Source organism: Oncorhynchus mykiss, chromosome 15, assembly GCF_013265735.2.
Source record: "Oncorhynchus mykiss isolate Arlee chromosome 15, USDA_OmykA_1.1, whole genome shotgun sequence".
Lineage (NCBI taxonomy): Eukaryota > Metazoa > Chordata > Actinopteri > Salmoniformes > Salmonidae > Oncorhynchus > Oncorhynchus mykiss.
The window spans coordinates 20,132,476-20,151,437 of NC_048579.1; the positions used below are offsets into that span (position 1 = coordinate 20,132,476).

At 41.2% G+C, this 18,962-nt stretch overlaps 2 protein-coding genes across 8 annotated transcripts; one reads left to right on the plus strand and one right to left on the minus strand.

Annotated features, from left to right (window-relative positions):
• Positions 1-281: 281 nt before the first annotated feature.
• mak (male germ cell-associated kinase) lies at positions 282-13,833 on the plus strand. Of its 7 annotated transcripts, none has more exons than XM_021562633.2 (16): positions 282-955; positions 2,822-3,138; positions 4,883-4,937; positions 5,203-5,324; positions 6,205-6,287; positions 6,765-6,897; positions 6,998-7,169; positions 7,515-7,682; positions 8,116-8,391; positions 9,735-9,940; positions 10,262-10,401; positions 10,567-10,704; positions 11,280-11,354; positions 11,885-12,004; positions 12,205-12,297; positions 12,835-13,833. In XM_021562633.2, the coding sequence occupies exons 2-16, from the start codon at positions 3,038-3,040 to the stop codon at positions 12,993-12,995; spliced, it is 2,043 nt and encodes a 680-aa protein (XP_021418308.1). In that variant the 5' UTR covers positions 282-955; positions 2,822-3,037; the 3' UTR covers positions 12,996-13,833. The 7 variants fall into 7 exon arrangements, with proteins under 7 accessions (XP_021418308.1, XP_021418312.1, XP_021418314.1 ...); XM_021562634.2 differs by lacking the exon at positions 6,205-6,287 and adding an exon at positions 5,600-5,679 and having other exon boundaries at positions 285-955; XM_021562637.2 differs by lacking the exon at positions 12,205-12,297 and having other exon boundaries at positions 284-955.
• Positions 13,808-16,248, minus strand: tmem14ca (transmembrane protein 14Ca). Its single transcript, XM_021562641.2, has 5 exons — positions 16,098-16,248; positions 15,434-15,506; positions 15,163-15,264; positions 14,222-14,309; positions 13,808-14,107 (listed from the first exon to the last, which is right to left on the minus strand). Exons 2-5 carry the CDS (start codon positions 15,504-15,506, stop codon positions 14,047-14,049), a joined length of 324 nt encoding a protein of 107 aa, XP_021418316.1. The 5' UTR covers positions 16,098-16,248; the 3' UTR covers positions 13,808-14,046.
• Positions 16,249-18,962: the final 2,714 nt, after the last annotated feature.

Here is an 18,962-nt window from a genome sequence, read left to right on the forward strand (position 1 = left end):
AAAAAATATTTATTGCTGATCTGAAATATGTTCCTTATGTTTCCAAAAACGTACAGAAAATGATGTTAATGTTTAGAGCCAGTGTTAGGGCTTTTAACAAAACTCCCCAGGTCAGGAGATAATTTCATCAATATGCACTAAAGAAGTTAGCCTCTAATGCAGTAGCATCTTTCTAAAGCTCCAAAGATCACTGACGTCATGATTTGACCTCGTTTTTCCCTCGTTCCCAGTTGTCTTGAAAGCACCAATTGACCCTCCGGAAACTCGGAAGAAAAGGAGCTCCGAAGGGGAAAAAATAGTTTTGAGCTGTCATCCAACTCGGAATTCCAATTCGGATATTCGGGCATCTTTCTAAAGGTCTGACCTGAAGATCACTGGCGCCATGATTTTACCCCGTTTTTTTCTCCATAGTTCCAAGTTGTCTTGAAAATGCCAATATAAATTTTAAAATTATTATTAAAAATCATTCAAACGTCGGGAACGAACTACACTTTTGTGCGAAATGGCTGGCAAACACTTACCTGAGGGAACCGAAGGCGCAGAGATAAGCCTGAAAGGTTGCCTAGGTATGCTGCTCTGTGGGTGACAAAATATGTAAAGAATAATAGCGCCATCTGGTGGCAGCGGGGCTATGATGAGGACTATTTTACTGGTATTTGGTTGACTACTTGTGTACTGTGTGCCATGCTAACGCAAATATAGAAGCCTGTGGTTTCGTCGGCCCCTGGTTAGCCTTGGTGGTAGGCCTCGACTCTGAAGACACACTCAGGCACGCGACAATAAGTCCCACAAACCATTGCGTTTCCACCCGACATCGTTGGTCTGTGTACGTTGCCAAGGAGAAGCGCCACACACCTTATCGGAACACTAAGGACGCCACTTGCATTTTATCTCAAGAAACTTCAGCGCTATCTACAAGCTCAGAAAACAGTGGGAGGAACAACACCCTAAAATGGTGAGTTCCGATAAAATATTTTTTAAAGACAGGCAGCCAAGAAGAAACGTTTTGGCCAAGAAAGAGGGACAGTTGAGAGGACTGTTATTATGGGCATATGTCAACACATGTCCACACATGACAGAACATATAACGTAACTGTTGTGTAGGTTAATTCTAAGCCAAAAATAGGCCTGTATAATAGGCTATAATAATTAAGAGACAGAAGTTTGTCAAATATAATATTATTCAAGGCATGAATATTCTTTATTTTTTAGAAATGTGAAACACTTGGTATCAGCATAGCTTCAATTTAAGGTTAGGTTCTAATATAATTTGAGTTTTATTCATTTGAAATGCAAGGCATCTTGACATATTGTGCCTGTGTCCAATTTTATCATGTCAGTGACAGTAGTTTTTTACCCAGAAAATACTGTCTCTCAATTCAAATCTCTAATTCCCTTGTGGTTGTTAGGTTATCCTAGCACTTTTGGTATCATAAAACGTGTGCATATTTCAGCTTCATCATCGACCTTCAGGAGCTTCTTAATGTCATGTGCCTTTAATACATCTTTGTAATTCCTCCTAAACCCCTCTCTAACAGATTACAATACTGCGAAAGCTTAGTGGACTCCAGCAATCTGTTACAGAGGCCCTTCCTTGCTCACCATTCCCTGCCTATTTTAGAGGCATATGGAAAGGGAGTTTTGCTATAGACTGGAGCAAGCAATTAAAATCATAGAGAAGATAGAACATAATACTTTTATGCAGTTTTCTCTGTTTTCAGTTATTTTATAAAGTGATTTAGGGCAGACTTTTGTCTACTACAAGAAGAGTGCAAAGTATTTTCAAAATATTATTTTCATATTTGATGGAGAGCAGTCTCTTTCCTGTCTTGAAATTCAATTGAGTAGACCAGTCTTATTTAATCCTAGAGAATAATCTAATTCCGTGGCTTTGAATCGACTAGCCTAAATACAGACAGTATACACATATAGTGGTATTATTATTTACCCTAGATGTGCCCATTTTTTTGTTCAAATATGGCTGTTTAGAAAGCTGTTGGCGATATGACTATTCAAATTTCCACTCAACAATGATCACCTATAACTGCATCTGAAATCAGAATTAGCCAAAGAGACCAAATGGCTTTGTCAATCCTACAGTGTCTAATTCAGATAAGAAATCTGGTTTGAGATGTCCATTTTAGTCTCCTTTATTGAACAAACTCTAGATTGAGGTAGACTTATATAGCCTCTCTGTCATTTTAGTCTTTTGATAATGGTTTGCTATATTTAGACTATATTGTATCGTCCCCTCAGAATATAACACAAAGCAACTGGGGTCATAGCCTACATGGGCAATGCTGTGTCTCTGTCGTAAGCATGACATGACATGTTTACCTTAAACAAACCTCTGTACTATAGCAGCCAACACTCTGATTACTGTTGCTGTGCCCCTTGAAATCCAATTGCCAGTCATGCAGGGTTGGGAGTTGGGAGCTTGGGATAGAGTGAGTGCTGGTAAGTGAGCATGGTGGTGATGTAATGCCCTATTTATATCCCAGTGGACCTAATCACCGGCAGGCCACGCCTGGCCACGGATGTGTCATGTCCCTGGGTAGTGTGACGACGGCGTCAGCTCAGGCTCAAGCCCTGCTGTCACACACTTAATCCACCTCCTCAACCTCTTTCTCAATGAGGAGGAAGAGAGGACGTTCTCTACTTCTTTACTTTCATTTAACAGCCCTTTCATTGAGATATTTAGGACTATAATTTGGGAGCTTCCACTACTGAAAGTCCTGTTTTGTTGTTGTCTTATGATTTCCTGTAGGCGACTGGTTACCTTAAAGTTGACAGTATTGTATTTTTTCCTGTGTTGTTGAAGATATGCCAGCATCAGGAAGGAGTGTAACATTTGGCTGACCTCCAGTGTGGCGATCAGGAGAGAGCAATGGCACCGTTCCTGTGTGACCTGTTGTGAATCCCACCAATGAAGAACATCACATATTGACATAGTGAGCGAGAAAGAGAGGACTGGTAGAACTATCATTTAGGAGAGAGAAGCACCCTGCAACTCCCCCAAGCCGATGATTCTGAGACAATGAATCGCTACACGCAGCTGAAGCAGTTGGGAGATGGCACCTATGGCAGCGTGCTGATGGGGAAAAGCAACGAGTCGGGAGAACTGGTGGCCATCAAGAGGTACGTATAGTCCTACACTGGTGGCCATCAACAGGTACGTATAGTCCTACACTGGTGGCCATCAACAGGTACGTGCGTATAGTACTAATAAACTAGTCAAGGGTCTGGGTGGTTTGTTTACTCACATGGCTTTGTTCTGAGAGGCTAAAGGTGTCAGTATGCTTCAGTTTGGCTTCAGCTAGGCGAAACCGAACGAGTGTGCTCACATACTCCCTTAAAAGACTTTTGCTTGAAAAACAAGAAAAAAGCAGCAATAGTACTGTTTGTCAATTTTGAAACGCCATAGCCAGTATACACTTCCTCAAAATAGTCAGAATTCATCTAATATAACTCAAGAAATCTGTCATTAATTTTGACGTTTTTGCAGAGGAGATCTTAGTCATGTAATTTTACATTAAATGTATGGTGCAGTATTTCTCAATTAAAAAATGTGCATGAAAACGAGTTGTCTCTTGTTGAAAGACTTAATTGAAGAATCCTTACTGTTGACCTATCATTGACGAAGGGGTGTCGACTTTGGCTACCGACTTCGGCTTGCCTCGAGAAAAAATGTTGTGTGCCCAAACAGCTGAAAAAACCCTTACCGAAGTCTAAAACTAACAAAAACATCACAAAATGTCACAAACTCTTCCGTACTGTTTCGGGAGGGAGGCATGCAGACTCCTTAAGTGTTCTCACAAGCGGCCATTTTGAAGCACATAAGTGCACTACCATCCTAAAATACACCTTCATGAGTCATGATGACTTAAACACCATGCCTGGCACAACGTAGTAACAAGGAAGTATATATTCAGCTGACAGAAAGGGAAGGGTTAAGCATAGGGATCAATATTGGTTAAGTTCAGGATTAATGTTAGGCTTAAGGTTAGGTTTAAGGTAACCACACTCCGGAACCATACACATTCTCTGGTTGTATAATGCCTAACTACAAACAAATCCGGCTGAAGTCTCACTTTAGGTTTCCCCATGACTAAGGCAAGCCAGCTTACAACTCTGCCTTTCATCATGGAGGGTAGGTTGAATAATGGATACGGGGAGGGGGGGGGGGGTTGAACGCTTCGTTACCATGCAAAGTGATAGCCATGGTGACGGTGAAAGGAGTGAAAGTAGTCTGCAGTGTTGTGTTGCTGCGGAGAGAGGCATTGACGGATGCACGGGAGGAGGAGGAGTGTGATATCTGCAGGTCCCAGTGTCCAGTTACATAATATCAGGTGGGAGTGTCAGAATAAAGGTCCTCGACGGATTAGGTTGTACTAGAGTGTCAGTTATACCAGGTGGTGGACCTACTATCTACCAAGCATAGCAACATGTATTAGCTGACACGTAATGGACACCTCCAATGTTAATTGGGAATAAGGTTTAATTTCATGTACAGTACATCTGTAAATGACGCCCCGACGATGCACTAACGCCTTGTTTTACAGTCCTTTTTCAGTTAGTGTTTACCTAGCATTTATTGAAAAGATGTGGTCACTATATAGATAGATACATTTTTGGCACTTTAACTGAAATAATTAGGCCTAATAATAATTAATATCTTAGCATTACAAATTTAGTAGGTGTGCTTGTATAGATTACAGAGAAACTGAAATGTAACGATTAGGATATTCTTATGCTATATATTAGTGTGGGATTTCTATGTAAATACTGGGCTGCAGAGTAAATAATAAATATAGTATGTTCCTGTAGAGTGAGAAAATGGTATTGAAACTGTAAACACCATGTTGTTTGTCTCGTTTTACAGAATGAAGAGGAAGTTTTATTCGTGGGAAGAGTGCATGAATCTGAGAGAAGTAAAGGTAAAGATTGGTACACAACACATGATTAACAGAATGTTTTAGGTACATTTCATGTTTCATACAGGATGGTATCAGCACCAACTGGAAGTGCTTACAATTATCACTAACAACAATGACATCCGTGTCTTGCTTATGGAATTTAATGATTCAATTTCAGTTGATATTTTATGATGATTATATTCTAGAGAATGTTTGTCACTATATTTCATTTAAAGACATAATCATACTTCATCATCTTGGTCCATCCCATGATGTATTTCCACAGTCCCTGAAGAAGCTGAATCATGCCAACGTGGTGAAGTTAAAGGAAGTCATCAGAGAAAACGACCACCTGTACTTTGTCTTTGAATACATGAAAGAAAATCTCTATCAGCTCATGAAGGACAGGTAAGGGCGTTTCATTTCAAACGACGAAACCCTGAAAATGGTTTAATAGATAATGCTTGTTGGGGAAGTAATTTATTTAAGAGTGGGAATCAACAGGATTGTGTTCATTTGGCACCAAACTGAAGAAATGTGAAAAAAGCTGTATTTTCGTTTTCCGTTACAAAACGTTTAAAAATGTTTTTCGTTCTGTGCCCTTATGAACACAACCCAACATTTACTTGAAGTTTCATATAGAGTCTTATCAGTTGACAATTCTATCAATTCTTCATTTGCAGAAATAAATTGTTCCCTGAATCAGCGATCAGAAACATAAGCTTTCAGATATTACAAGGCCTATCATTTATCCATAAACATGGTAGGTCTCCCGCATAAGAACCACTTGACTCTGTCCTCTGACACACCAAGGACAACTGGGGCTACAGAGGTCTCTGCTGTCACGGGCACTCCCATCATTCATAGAGTTGGCTATTGTCTGTAAACACTGACAAATATTTAGCCTTTCACACGCTAGCTAGCTAGCACCTGGCTGGCTGTCACCCTTGGTTAGACCTCCGTTGTCTTGCTGTTTCGGTGAACGGACATGTGGATACCTCACTTGTGCAACCCAGCGTTGAAAAGCACTTTAAACTTTGAGGTAAACAGGTTTCTAGTCCATCTGGCCTGTTAGAGCGTGAGTGACTTAGCAAGAGTTGTTCTTTTCTCACACCACGCTAACTCAGTCTGTGTTTGTCCAACACGGCCACGGTTTCCACTAGTCCTATGGGCTGCATGCATCCTGGGGGCTGTTTCCCTATCTCATCTCTCTCTCTTCTTATTTTGTCTCTTTTCTCCTCCCTCCTTTCTTTTTTTCCTCTTGTGTGCCTTTCCTTTGCGCTGCCAGGGAAAATAAGATGTTCACTGAGAATGAAATTAGGAACATCATGTTCCAAGTGCTGTCTGGTATGGCATTTGTGCACAAGCATGGTAAGATGCTTTGTCCTCCTGCTGCTCTTTTGTCTATTGTTTGCGTGACATTGCTTTTTGTAAATTAGCATACTACTCCATGTCGCAAAACCCCATATGATGCATATTAAAGGGATGGTTCACTCCATTGTCTTGGGATTAAAGGGATGGTTGGTTCAAAGTTAGTCTGATATTTTCCTCAAAAGTGGTCTCAAGTCAAGCAAAATCCTTATTGTATGCTTGTTGTGTGTAGATCCCAGTATATTAGAATCCATCTATAGATGTCAATCCCAAATAAATGTACTGAACTATCAATTTAAAGCCATTTGAATCTATTTTGACTGAATGATTCATGTACAACTAAAATCCATTACAGTAATCAAGTATGAAATGTGGTCTTCACCTAAACACTCCATGGTCAATATAAATATTTAAAACGTCCTTCTGGATGACCTGTGAAGAGGTTGAGCTGAGTGTTCTCCATGACCCCTTGTGTAGGATTCTTCCACCGGGATATGAAACCTGAAAACCTGCTCTGCATGGGCCCAGAGCTAGTCAAGATAGCCGACTTTGGATTGGCCAGAGAGATCCGCTCCCGCCCCCCATACACGGACTACGTGTCCACAAGATGGTGAGGTACCCTCCATAGTCTAGTGGGGACTTTTGGTCCCCTCTTATTTTAACAATGCATAACGAAGTTGAAAAAAACGCTGCGCTGTCGTCGTGTCCAGGTATCGCGCCCCAGAGGTGCTGCTCAGGTCGTCCATCTACAGCTCTCCCATAGACATGTGGGCAGTGGGCTGCATCATGGCTGAGCTCTACACACTTAGGCCTCTATTCCCCGGGAACAGCGAGGTGGACGAGATCTTCAAGATCTGCCAGGTTCTGGGGACAGTCAAGAAGGTAAGAGAGGGAAGAGCAACCAATCCTCTGTCTACAGAGAGATATAGTACTAGTGTGTTATAGTTTAAATGATGGCCTGGTGAAAATGTGTGTGTTGGAAGTAATCCAGTAAACCAGCTATTCATGCTCATTTAAACTGATTAGAATAATACTGTTTTCTATTGACATTTGTGTAATGGGATCTGTTTATATTCCAAATCTATTACAATTAGCTCTAATGGGTTTGAATAGTTGACATACTGTATTGCTTCCAATATACACAGATATTGTGAAGCATTGAGAGAGTTAATGAAACGTCATGCAGTATTATTTCTCTAAAATAACTTTCCTCTCCTGTTCTACCAGTCTGACTGGCCGGAGGGATACCAGCTGGCCTCGGCCATGAACTTCCGCTTCCCTCAGTGTGTGCCCACCCACCTGAAGACCCTCATCCCCAACGCCAGCACAGAGGCCATCACCCTGATGAAGGACCTGCTCATGTGGGACCCTAAGAAAAGACCCACGGCCGTGCAGGTATTCAGTCATCACAGTGCTGTAGCCTGCTCCCAGATCTGTTTCAACTCCTATATGTAACTGATGGGGTATGATAAAAACTCATTCCTCAGCTTGAAATGTCTCTCCACGCCACCAAATTTCTAGCTATTTGGTGGCATAGCTGGCTAAGATGTTGTCAAAAGACTGAGGTTCTGAGTTCCAGTGTCTGTGTTAGCTGGTGAGGGAGGAAGAGGTACGGTTAAGCAGCACTGTAATGCCTGTTACATAGTCGTTGGCTAGGTGTGCAGTGAGTCATGCCCACTAAGACTGATTACCCCAAGAGCCTCATGGGGCTCTTCTGTGTGCTGCTTACGCAATGCCTGTTTATGGCTGGTCAACATATGTCCTTTATGTTCTGGAGTCATTAATGATAAGTAATTCATCCTATTCATATCCCCATTCTGTGTTCTAGGCTCTGCGGTACCCTTACTTCCAGGTGGGTCAGGTGTTGGGGCCTCGGCCCGGGAGTGAGATACGCAAGGCCACGGTGAGGACTCAATCCCGAGGCTCATCAGAGCCCAAAGGTGAGCTGCAGTCCTCTTCAGGAGACTCCTCTGCCCGGACGTCTCAGGGCAACCACCCCAAAGCTTCAAGCAGACACCACCAGGCCCCCCAACAGCCCCTCCAGCAGACAGACCATCAGATTGACCAGACATCTCCACATGGCCAAGTCATTAACTCCAATACGGTGGGTGGCAGGACTGTGTCCATGCAAAGAGATGTGAGGAAACATGGAATAGCTGCTAAACATGTTAAAAACAGTAGCAGTTATATAACAATTGTAACATTATTACACAGTCCCCCCTTGAAATCAAACTCAGAGACATCTGGGTATCTATTTGGACTTGGACATGTACAGTTGAAGTCGGAAGTTTGCATACACTTAGGTTGGAGTCATTAAAACTCGTTTTTCAACCACTCCACAAATGTATTGTTAACAAACTATAGTTTTGGCAAGTCGGTTAGGACATCTACTTTGTGCATGACACAAGTCATTTTTCCAACAATTGTTTACAGACAGATTATTTAATTTACAATTCACTGTATCACAATTCCAGTTTAAATACACTAAATTGACTGTGCCTTTAAACAGCTTGGAAAATTCCCGAAATGATGTCATGGCTTTAGAAGCTTCTGATAGGCTAATTGACATAATTTGAGTCAATTGGAGGTGTACCTGTGGATATATTTCATGGTCTACCTTCAAACTCAGTGCCTTTTTGCTTGACATCATAGGAAAATCGAAAGAAATCAGCCAAGACCTCAGAAAAACAAATGTAGACCTCCACAAGTCTGGTTCATCCTTGGGAGCAATTTCCAAATGCTGGAGGAAACAGGTACAAAAGTATCACTTCACAAAATAGATGGCTTCATGGGGGAGGAAAATTATGTGGATATATTGAAGCAACATCTCAAGACATCAGTCAGGATGTTAAAGCTTGATTGCAAATGAGTCTTCCAAATGGACAATGACCCCAAGCATACTTCCAAAGTTGTGGCAAAATGGCTGAAGGACAACAAAGTCAAGGTATTGGAGTGGCCATCACAAAGCCCTGACCTCAATCCCATAGAAAATGTGTGGGCAGAACTGAAAAAGCAGGTGCGAGCAAGGAGGCCTAGAAACCTGACTCAGTTACACCAGCTCTGTCAGGAGGAATGGGCCAAAATTCACCCAACTTATCATGGGAGGCTTGTGGAAGGCTTCCCAAAATGTTTGACCCAAGTTAAACAATTTAAAGGCAATGCTATCAAATACTAATTGAGTGCATGTAAACTTCTGACCCACTGGGAATGTGATGAAAGAAATAAAAGCTGAAATAAATCATTCTCTCTACTCTTATTCTGACATTTCACATTCTTAAAATAAAGTGGTGTTTCTAACTGACCTAAGACAGGGAATTTTTACTATGATTAAATGTCAGTAATTGTGAAAAACTGAGTTTAAATATATTTGGCTAAGGTGTATGTAAACTTCTGACTTCAACTGTAACTGAATTACTTATGTCCTATGAAATGTATTGCGTTTGGCAGAAGCCATCTGTCGTGGTGGGGACTGGGAGTGAGAACAGTGCAGCGGTGGGTGTGAAGAGCGGGCGGAGGCGCTGGGGCCAGACAGTGGTAAAGACAACAGAGAGCTGGGATGAGTCAGAACCTTCTGAGACCTCTGTGTCCCACTCCAAGAAACCCAGCCTTGGATCAGAGGAGGAGAAGGGCCCTAAGGACCATAGTAATGCGCAGTAAGATCAATGATTATATTACAGCAGGGGACCATTCTCCCCTTCCTCCCTGCATAGATGTCTCCTTGTATTGATTTACCTGTAACCTTATGTTTACATTTCATGTATTATGGCACAAACCAATTCCATTTCTGTGACAACCGTTATACTATTTGTGCAAACGATGAGAAAGAAAAGTGGCCTTTACAGTTAGCTACCCTGTTATAGGTTGATTTACCTGTAGGAGGTTCATATTCAATCTAACTGAAATATTTCATTGGCTGAGATTAATCGTCTTGAGTTGTTCCTACTGTTTGATTTTCTGCCTTTCTTATCTATCAGATCCAAAGAGCAAAAACCGATATACTCCTTCAGCACTGTTACTAAGTTACCAAGCAATATTAAGAAGGGCCAAATGGACTCCAGTCTCCCGGGCTCCTCAGCAAGACAACATTACCTTAGTCAATCAAGATATCTGCCTGGTAAGACCAATTGAAAATTAGCTTATTTGTTTGTTTGTTTTAAACAAGAAGAATGTGAGATAAGCAAGTCATTTGTAGGAAGTATATTTTCTCATGTATCAACTGGTCCTCTTATGTCCGTTTCAGCCATCCACATTTTCAGACCCAGATCTTCTTTCCTTTCAGGGTTGATCGGCAAGAACTCTGTAGACAAGGAGCCCAGTGGGCCGACACTCCGAGATCTGTGGGACAACTCCACCAATGTCAACAGTAAACCCCTCGGCCCCATTGGAGCTGGTTTGTCCGTCACCAGAGTCAACGCAGGTAACCCTTTGTCGCTTTATATTACACGCTTGCCCTCCTACTCTTATGCCCCGATATCACAAAGGGCCTACACGTCATATGCTTTAGTTCTACAATGCTCATTTTCTGATTCGCCCTGATCTTTTAGTGTTGGCTCGGCACAAAAAAGGCAACTGTTTGGAGTATGCTACTGTGCTTAAGCGTCTGGGCCACTTTGGAGACGGGAGCCTCCATTATTCATTTGTCATGTAGACAGACACACAATATGTGCCTCTGTGCTCTCTCTCTGCCCCCCACTTTCCTTATTCATGAGATTAGAGGACTATTAAGACAGTTGCTTAGGATCAAGTGTCTCCAAGCCCACCCTCCCACCCTGCATCTTGAGTTTATGGACTAGATGGCCCAATTTCTCGCAGAAATCTACAGTAGCCTTCCTCATCTTCATCTCTATTTCTGACTTATATTTCACTGTGCTTCTCTAATGGCTCGATAAATTGTTGCATCATTTCACCAATTTCTCTCCTTTCCGCTCTCTCTTTTCCCTCTGCTTTCATGTGTGTATTGTCTTATCCCCCTGTCATTAACTGTGGGAGCAGAAGACACTGATAACCCTTCTGATAAATCTACAGATAAATCTGTTCTAAAAGAAAGAATACCTGATTCAGCTAAAGGTACTTTAATTGTAAAGGCTTTTAGAATTGAATGTTCATGTCTTTGTATGTTCATGGATTCCTGCTGTTGACCTCTAAGATCTATAGTAAAAATGAATTGAAGTGGTTTATTATTAAGTATAATCATTAGCAATAATGCCCAATTTTCATAAACATTTAGTAACATGTTATTATGTATTTGTTTTATGCTGGATATACTAAAGTGAAATAAGTGTTTCTGCTTATGCAACCATTTTCCTAATACTGTGGGTGTGGGTTAACATGTTGATGAGCCCAGCCAATTATGACACAGCAGGAGAGGGAGCCCAAACACACAGTGCTACACGAGAACCACGCTCCAGATTACTAAATAGATTAAGGTTGCTGGAACCATGGTCATTTTTATGACCAAACTCTAAATAACAAATGAACTGCTGCTAAAGATGTACAAGTGAAGCGTTATTTGTTATGAATAAAGTTTGTCTGTATTAAATCATTCTTATGAATAACATTTGTCAACATTTAAATCAATTCGTTTTTTTGTCTTTCAGGAAACTTTGTCAGTACAAAGTACAATCTGTCTGGAGGTTATGTTCCCTCCTTTCAGAAGAAAGAGGTTGGCTCTGTGGGTCAAAGGATCCAGCTTGCTCCTCTTGCCGGCCAGCACACAAGTAAGATCCTATAGTTACCATTTTAATTGGCATAAAAATGCTCTGGTCTTTGGACTAGATGGCACAGCAGACACAGATAAGGCCACTTGGAAGGGATTTATACCATTACATGCTCTCTTTTTCTGACATTTCGTCATTTTTTACTCATTTTCTATTATTTATTTTTTTGCATTAAACTCATCTCTTGCTGTCCCTCTCAGTTGATCTTGCTACTCCTGATAACAAAAATGTCAAACCAAAACCTTCAAAGACAAAGTCCACTTCCACCACGCCCATGAGTGAAAACACTGAAGGTAATGCAGATGGTCTCCCAGGGATATCTGTCTCAAGCAGACAAGGGAGACAGTTACATTGAGGCTGGGCTAGACACGCTATATCCCTGTCCAGAAACAACCCCGTCATACCAGTAGACACTATATCCCTGTCCAGAAACAACCCCTTCATACCAGTAGACACACTATATCCCTGTCCAGAAACAACTCCCTCATACCAGTAGACACTATATCCCTGTCCAGAAACAACTCCCTCATACCAGTAGACACTATATCTCTGTTCAGAAACAACCTCCTCATGCCAGGGCACTTGCCTAGATCTGAAAGGATTGGACAGGTATAAAAATATCTGTTGCTCCACCCTGCCAACTGATAAATTGCGTAGAATATTGCATATACCTGCACAACACTCTGATCTACACACGTGCCTATATGGGTGGTAGGGGTGTTGTTTCAGGATTGTACCTGGGTGTCTGTTAATAGAGGGAGTCCTGTAAATATGGAATAGTAAATTCAGCACATGGAGGTGTCACTCACATAGATCTTTTTTCTTTTCAGATTACGACGGCTGGAAAAGGAGGGCGGACAAGCCTCAAATGAAAGGCCAGGACTATTCTGCCCTGGGGAAAACCTCTGGCAACCTTCTGACTAGAGGTCCACCTGTACAGCCAGTCCATGGGAGGGTAGACTGGGCATCCAAGTATGGAGGCAATCGGTAGTGCATCAAGAGATGCTATTAAACCAACTCACAGGTTTAGCCAGTCTTTGCGCTAAGGAAAACCTTTTGTTGCTCTGCTCTGAATTTAACTACCCTCAGTGTATGTACTTCTGAAAGACCTCCAATACATTATTACAACTAAGTAGCACATGTACTGGGATGTTCAAGGAGATATATACATGTTTGTTTTATACTGGCATCATTGGGTGATGTATGAAGGAAAGACATACGCCAGGAGGCCTGATCCCTGTAACTTCAACAGAAGACCCGGAGTCATCTATCGCAGTGTTTTCCAACTCCAGTCCTTCAGTAACCTCAACAGTACATACTGTTGTTGTAGCCCCGGACAAAAATACCTGATTCAACTTGAATCAGGTGTGCTAGTCTTGGGCCACAACAAATATGTACTTGAGGACCAGAGTTGGGAAACACTGATCTACTGTATGGTAATTGATGATAGACTGGCTGATAGGGCTGCTCTAAAGTATCCCTCAAAGATAACCATGTCCTGAAGCCCATTGGGTGTTGTCTGGATTGAGTCTGATGCCGAAAAATGACATTAGTCTTACAATCGGTTTTATGATACGATTAGAACCAATAATGGTGGATTTTGTATTTTAGATTTTTATAATGTTATATTCTGTTTCTATTTTTTAACTTTTGTTTACATTACTCAACTCCAATGAAATTATAAGGAAATGTTTCCTATCACTCATTGTAATCTCTTGAATAGGCACTTACTGTATCAGTGGCTAAAGAAGTGTTGACTTCAGTTATGTATTATGACAATCCACGCTTAAGATGCAGCTATTAAACACTGGCCATTTTTTTAAACCTTTTACACAACTTAACGGTTCATTCATGTAATGACAATCTGTGTAACAATATGAACAAAAACACATGCCATCCTTGTCATTTTATAAAGAAGATAAAATCCGTGTTCAATTATACATTTTTACAAAATAACATCCACATATGACTGATGACCGGTTGTGCCTGAATAATATAAGACAATGGAAAAGAAAGAGGATAATGATTTTTACATCAGTGTATTATGACTCCTGGGGCTTCTGCAGCAGCATTCCAACACTGAGCTTTCCCACCATAAGGATACTACAGAAAGTAGAGAAAATAAACACGTTAAGTACTGTAAGATCATGTACTGTATCATCTACATGCATACCTATGACCTATTCCTGAAATGCAGGAGTTGGTCATCTCAGCTACCTTGCTGCTGCCATCATTCCAGCAGGCATAATCTTCCTGGAGCCGTAGAATCTCTTTCCCATCACACCTGCCAGGGCTCCTGATGTGACTGATACAGGGGGAAATGACTCTCAGTACAGTATAGTAGGCCTATTGTAGACCTAATCAATAGGGGACCATCATGCTTGGCTGGTGCGTAAAACCCACAAATTCTGACAAACCTAATGGGTCCACACTCAAAGATGTTGCACGTCTGTGTATGCTATCCCCGACGCAGTGAAAATTACAATTGAAAAGGGAAGTAAGCTTTATGTAACATCTTTGAGTGCGGACCCATTACATCTTTTGTCTATTGTAAACCTAATCATCATGAGTATCTAGTTAGCGGTGATCAAAAGAGGTCTGGGCGATGGGAGGCCTGTTGCAAGTGTAACCGATGTGAAATGGCTAGCTAGTTAGCGGTGGTGCGCGCTAATAGTGTTTCAGTCGGTGACGTCACTCGCTCTGAGACCTGAAGTAGTTGTTCCTTGCTCTGCAAGGGCCGCAGCTTTTGTGGCGCGATGGGTAACGATGCTTCATGGGTGTCAGTTGTCGATGTGTGCAGAGGGTCCCTGGTTCGAACCCAGGTAGGGGAGAGGGAAGGAAGCTCAAAATACTGTTACATTGGTGCCGTGACTCTGATCACTGGTTGCTGCGGAAAAGGAGGTCAAAGGGTGGTGAGCGCTAATAGCATTTCAATTGGGTGACATCACTCGTTCTGGGACCTGAAGTAGTGTTCCCTTTGCTCTGCAAGGGTCGTGGCTTTTGTGGCGCGATGGGTAACGATGCTTCGTGAGTGACTGTTGTCGGTGTGTGCAGAGGGTCCCTGGTTCGGGGCGAGGAGAGGGAAGGAAGCTATACTATTACACAAGCATGCTTTCACATTCATAAAACAGTAAGGGCCAACACCTAAGTTCACCAACCTAGTGACACCCAAATATTTTTGGGATCTTGTGATATCTGGTAGGCACCAACCCCAGCTAGGCCTCCAAATAGAAGACCTGCTGCCAAAGAGGGGACACTGCCTGGGGACATAAAAATAAGTACAGGGTGAGTGGTAACTTGGTTACCAGTTCATTATCAAGTATGGGCAAGCACAAGAGTAGAAATATGATAGAATAAATTAAACTCACCTGTAAATGGCTGCATAACTATATAATTGAGTAAACCTGGATGGCACAATAATAAACTTACCTGCTTTGACATAGCCCATCGCTCCCCCGGATGCAATTAGGGCTGCATACCCATATCCAGCCCAATCAGTCATCTAGATTAGAACACATAACGAAGTAAATTAGGGAGAACGTTACTATCGCCATTCCCCACACACCCACTGCAGAACAATTGGCAGTGGGCACGTGCAGACGATACAAATGTAGCAAATTAGTAATAGAAGATTAAACGATCATTTTGTTGCGCTGTGCCTGTCATTTTTTTACATAGTTGCAAAACACATAAATGACTGTACATACAGTATGAATGTGGTAAAAAACAAAACGTGGGCAAATAAATGGTATCTGCAGCTAAACTGTTCTTCCATACAATAGCCTATCCTAGTTCAGCTGAATTCCTCAGGGGAACACGGTGGTTCATTTCCCCAACGTTGATCACATATTTGACTTTCTTCGGTACATTTTGTGTGTCGGTTGGGTAACTAGTAGGCTAAGCCAGTCCCACAAGAGTAAGTCAGAGCAACATAGCCTAGCATCAATGTTACGAGAGCAGTACACCACAGTAGCCTACATGCATACTAGAATCTCGACTAGCATGTATGTTTGCTACCGATATTAATTTATATGCAGATACGTTATCAAACTCTGAAAACATTTGGATACTAAAACACTCGTTTGTGTACAACCTTGCTGCTTTCGATACGTCCTTTACCGCTGCTTCGTAGTGACAACCGAGCCACCAATGATGGCGCACACAACGTAAATCGTAGCAATGACTCATTGCCAAATAACTGATGGGAAGTGGAGTTTTTCTCAACATGGCAGCCAGTATACCATCAGCTGTCTGGCACACAACTAGAACTCGTATCCCATTTAACCAAACCCAAAACGTTTTAAAAGTGACAACATAGAGAATTATAGAGGCCTCTGGTTGCCAAAAGGCCGATTTAGCATGGGCAGCGCCATTGAGGGCATCCACCATGCTTCCGCCATTTTAAAGTAGTCAAAGTAGTCAACTGGGTGAAGATTCTTGTGGGTTGTAGCCTCAATGGAGCTGCCCATGCTGTCACAGCCGCTATAATGGCACAGATATAAAGATGATGCTGCGTTCACGTGCTAGTCTGAACTAGGAAACTCTGAAAATTCACTGAAAATAAGGTTCCACATATATCTTCACTATCAGTTGTTTTTCAGCAATTAATTACAGTCCTTTCATTGTAGGGTTTCACAATTCATTGTAGACTTTTAACAGTCTCGTGTGACTTTAATGCTATTGGGCGCATTCCGGCAGATCACTTTTGTCAAGTCGGTGACATGGTCGGACTACTGCATTTGCGCCCACCCATAGTGAAGAGAGAGAAATGTGCAGTTTTATGATGCTATTCTACACATTTTGTCATAAGGCTAAGAGAAAATGTTGCAGTTTAAAATAAAATTTCCGCAATTCTACACTTTTTGCCATGGGGCAGGTATTTTTTGTTGTTGTGGTTTTATAGTTCATCTCTTGCTTTTGTTCATATTTTGCCATTAGGCTGATAAAACATTTTGCAGTTTCAAAGCAAATTTCCTGCTATTCTAAATATTTGCCCATGAGGTTGAGAGACAATTTTGCAGTTTTAAAGCAAATTTCCTGCAATTCCACACATTTTGCTGTCATGTGCTATCTGGGAACACTGCGTGCCCCTTCGGTAATCCGGCCCTGGTCAGTCACCACCTTTCAAAGTGTGTTGCTTTATGGGGATAAAAATTGTCCGATTTGCATCTACTGCAAGTTTCTGCAGTTGCTCTTCAATGACATCCTGCATCCATTGCCTGCATTGTGGGTGGCTTTATTGTCAACAAACATCATTTTTATTGTATTTTTAACTCACACGAACATGACCAAAGACATGATTGAAACATGAACCAACTTTGCTGTGAATCATGAAGTGGATACATAAGGCCTAATACTGACAAGAATATCCTCTGTCAGAGATACGGCCAATATGAGTTGAATTTGAGTGTTTGTAAGGTGTTTTAGATTGACATATTTTCAGAATGGAGCACTATAGCCAACTAGATCTTCTGCCAAAACAGAATAGGTCTATCAAGTACCTAAGTAAGTGAAATATGTAATAACTGTCCAGGTGAATTGACTACATTTTAGTTTGGGAGAGATATGGTCCTTTTAAATTGTATAATTTCAGCCACAAGATGGCGCAAGAGGATCAATTAAGATTTATGCCTGATTTATTGCTTGTTGATGTCTGTGTCCAGATTGGGCCAAATCTGAGATGATTATCATTATGAAGGATTTTAGGTTGAGATCAAAGGGTTAATTTGAAAGAAGAATATGTGTTCGATTCCAGTATAACGCATAAATCACTCTTATAGATTATTGATATAACATAAAGTTAATTTTGGCATATAGATAATTTTTTAAAATTGTATTATCCTTGCAGTGATATGAAAACTCATGTTGCGAACTGTACTGCACAGACCTGGTAGGCTTTTGGCTTACTATTTATTCCTGTATTTCCATTTGAGTACATTTGGTTTCAATTACAGTTGAATTTGAAACTTTTTTGCCTTTCTGCAGCGCTTTTCTTTCTTTTAGAACTTGATGGCGCCAGACCACAGTTTATTCTTCTGGGGATCATAATTTGAAAACCAACGATTGTTTCATCACTTGAAACGCATAGGGTAGGCCTACACAACCAGAAATCCAGAATGCATAACATTATGTGAGAGGCCTCTCTATAGATTTGCGGAGGAATATAATATAGGCAAATTCTGTGTAAATGATGTTTTACTCCTGGATAATGGTAAATACCTTGCAGCGGAGTGATTTTATAGTGCTTCAAACCATTATATATTTCTTTACTTAGCTATACGGATTAGCGTTTCATCACTCCTAACTTGTTAAATAATGAATAAAGTAATGCGCCAAAGTTTGGACAAATAAGAATTACGCACGAGGATGCGTTTCTCTAGCCATTGTAATATTTTATGACATGTCGTGTTTTGAAGTAGACCATTTATTTAGCGTAGCACTAATAATTCAGTAAACATCTGAAATACTACTACTATTACTAATAATAATAATAATAATAAATGTTAGATGTTATTGGAAAAATGCATTGCGCATTATCCTTGCTAAATTGTGAGATATATCAATGCCCAAAAGGTGCAACCAGTCGTTTCAGTATCGTTGCCTATTAAACATCTTGTACGGTTTTATGATGCTTAACTGAAATTGTGCCTGGGGCTCCTGGCAGGGGTGGAAGTGGTTGAAACCAAGCCTTAGACAAACAGGTTGGATATTCACATGGAAACGGATCCTGTCCAGAACTCTTTAACACACTTGCTCGCGTTCCCTGTGCACAGTACTGCAGTAAGCTACACCTTGTTGCTCTGAATATATGTTTTAGATTGTTCTATTTTATCTGTATTCCTGCCTGTACTTTTATTATTTTCAAATCGATTATCTTTGAAGACAAACATTGAGGGAATATTAAAGTTTCCCAAATATAGTACAAATATGTATAGAATACAAGTTTATAGACCGCACA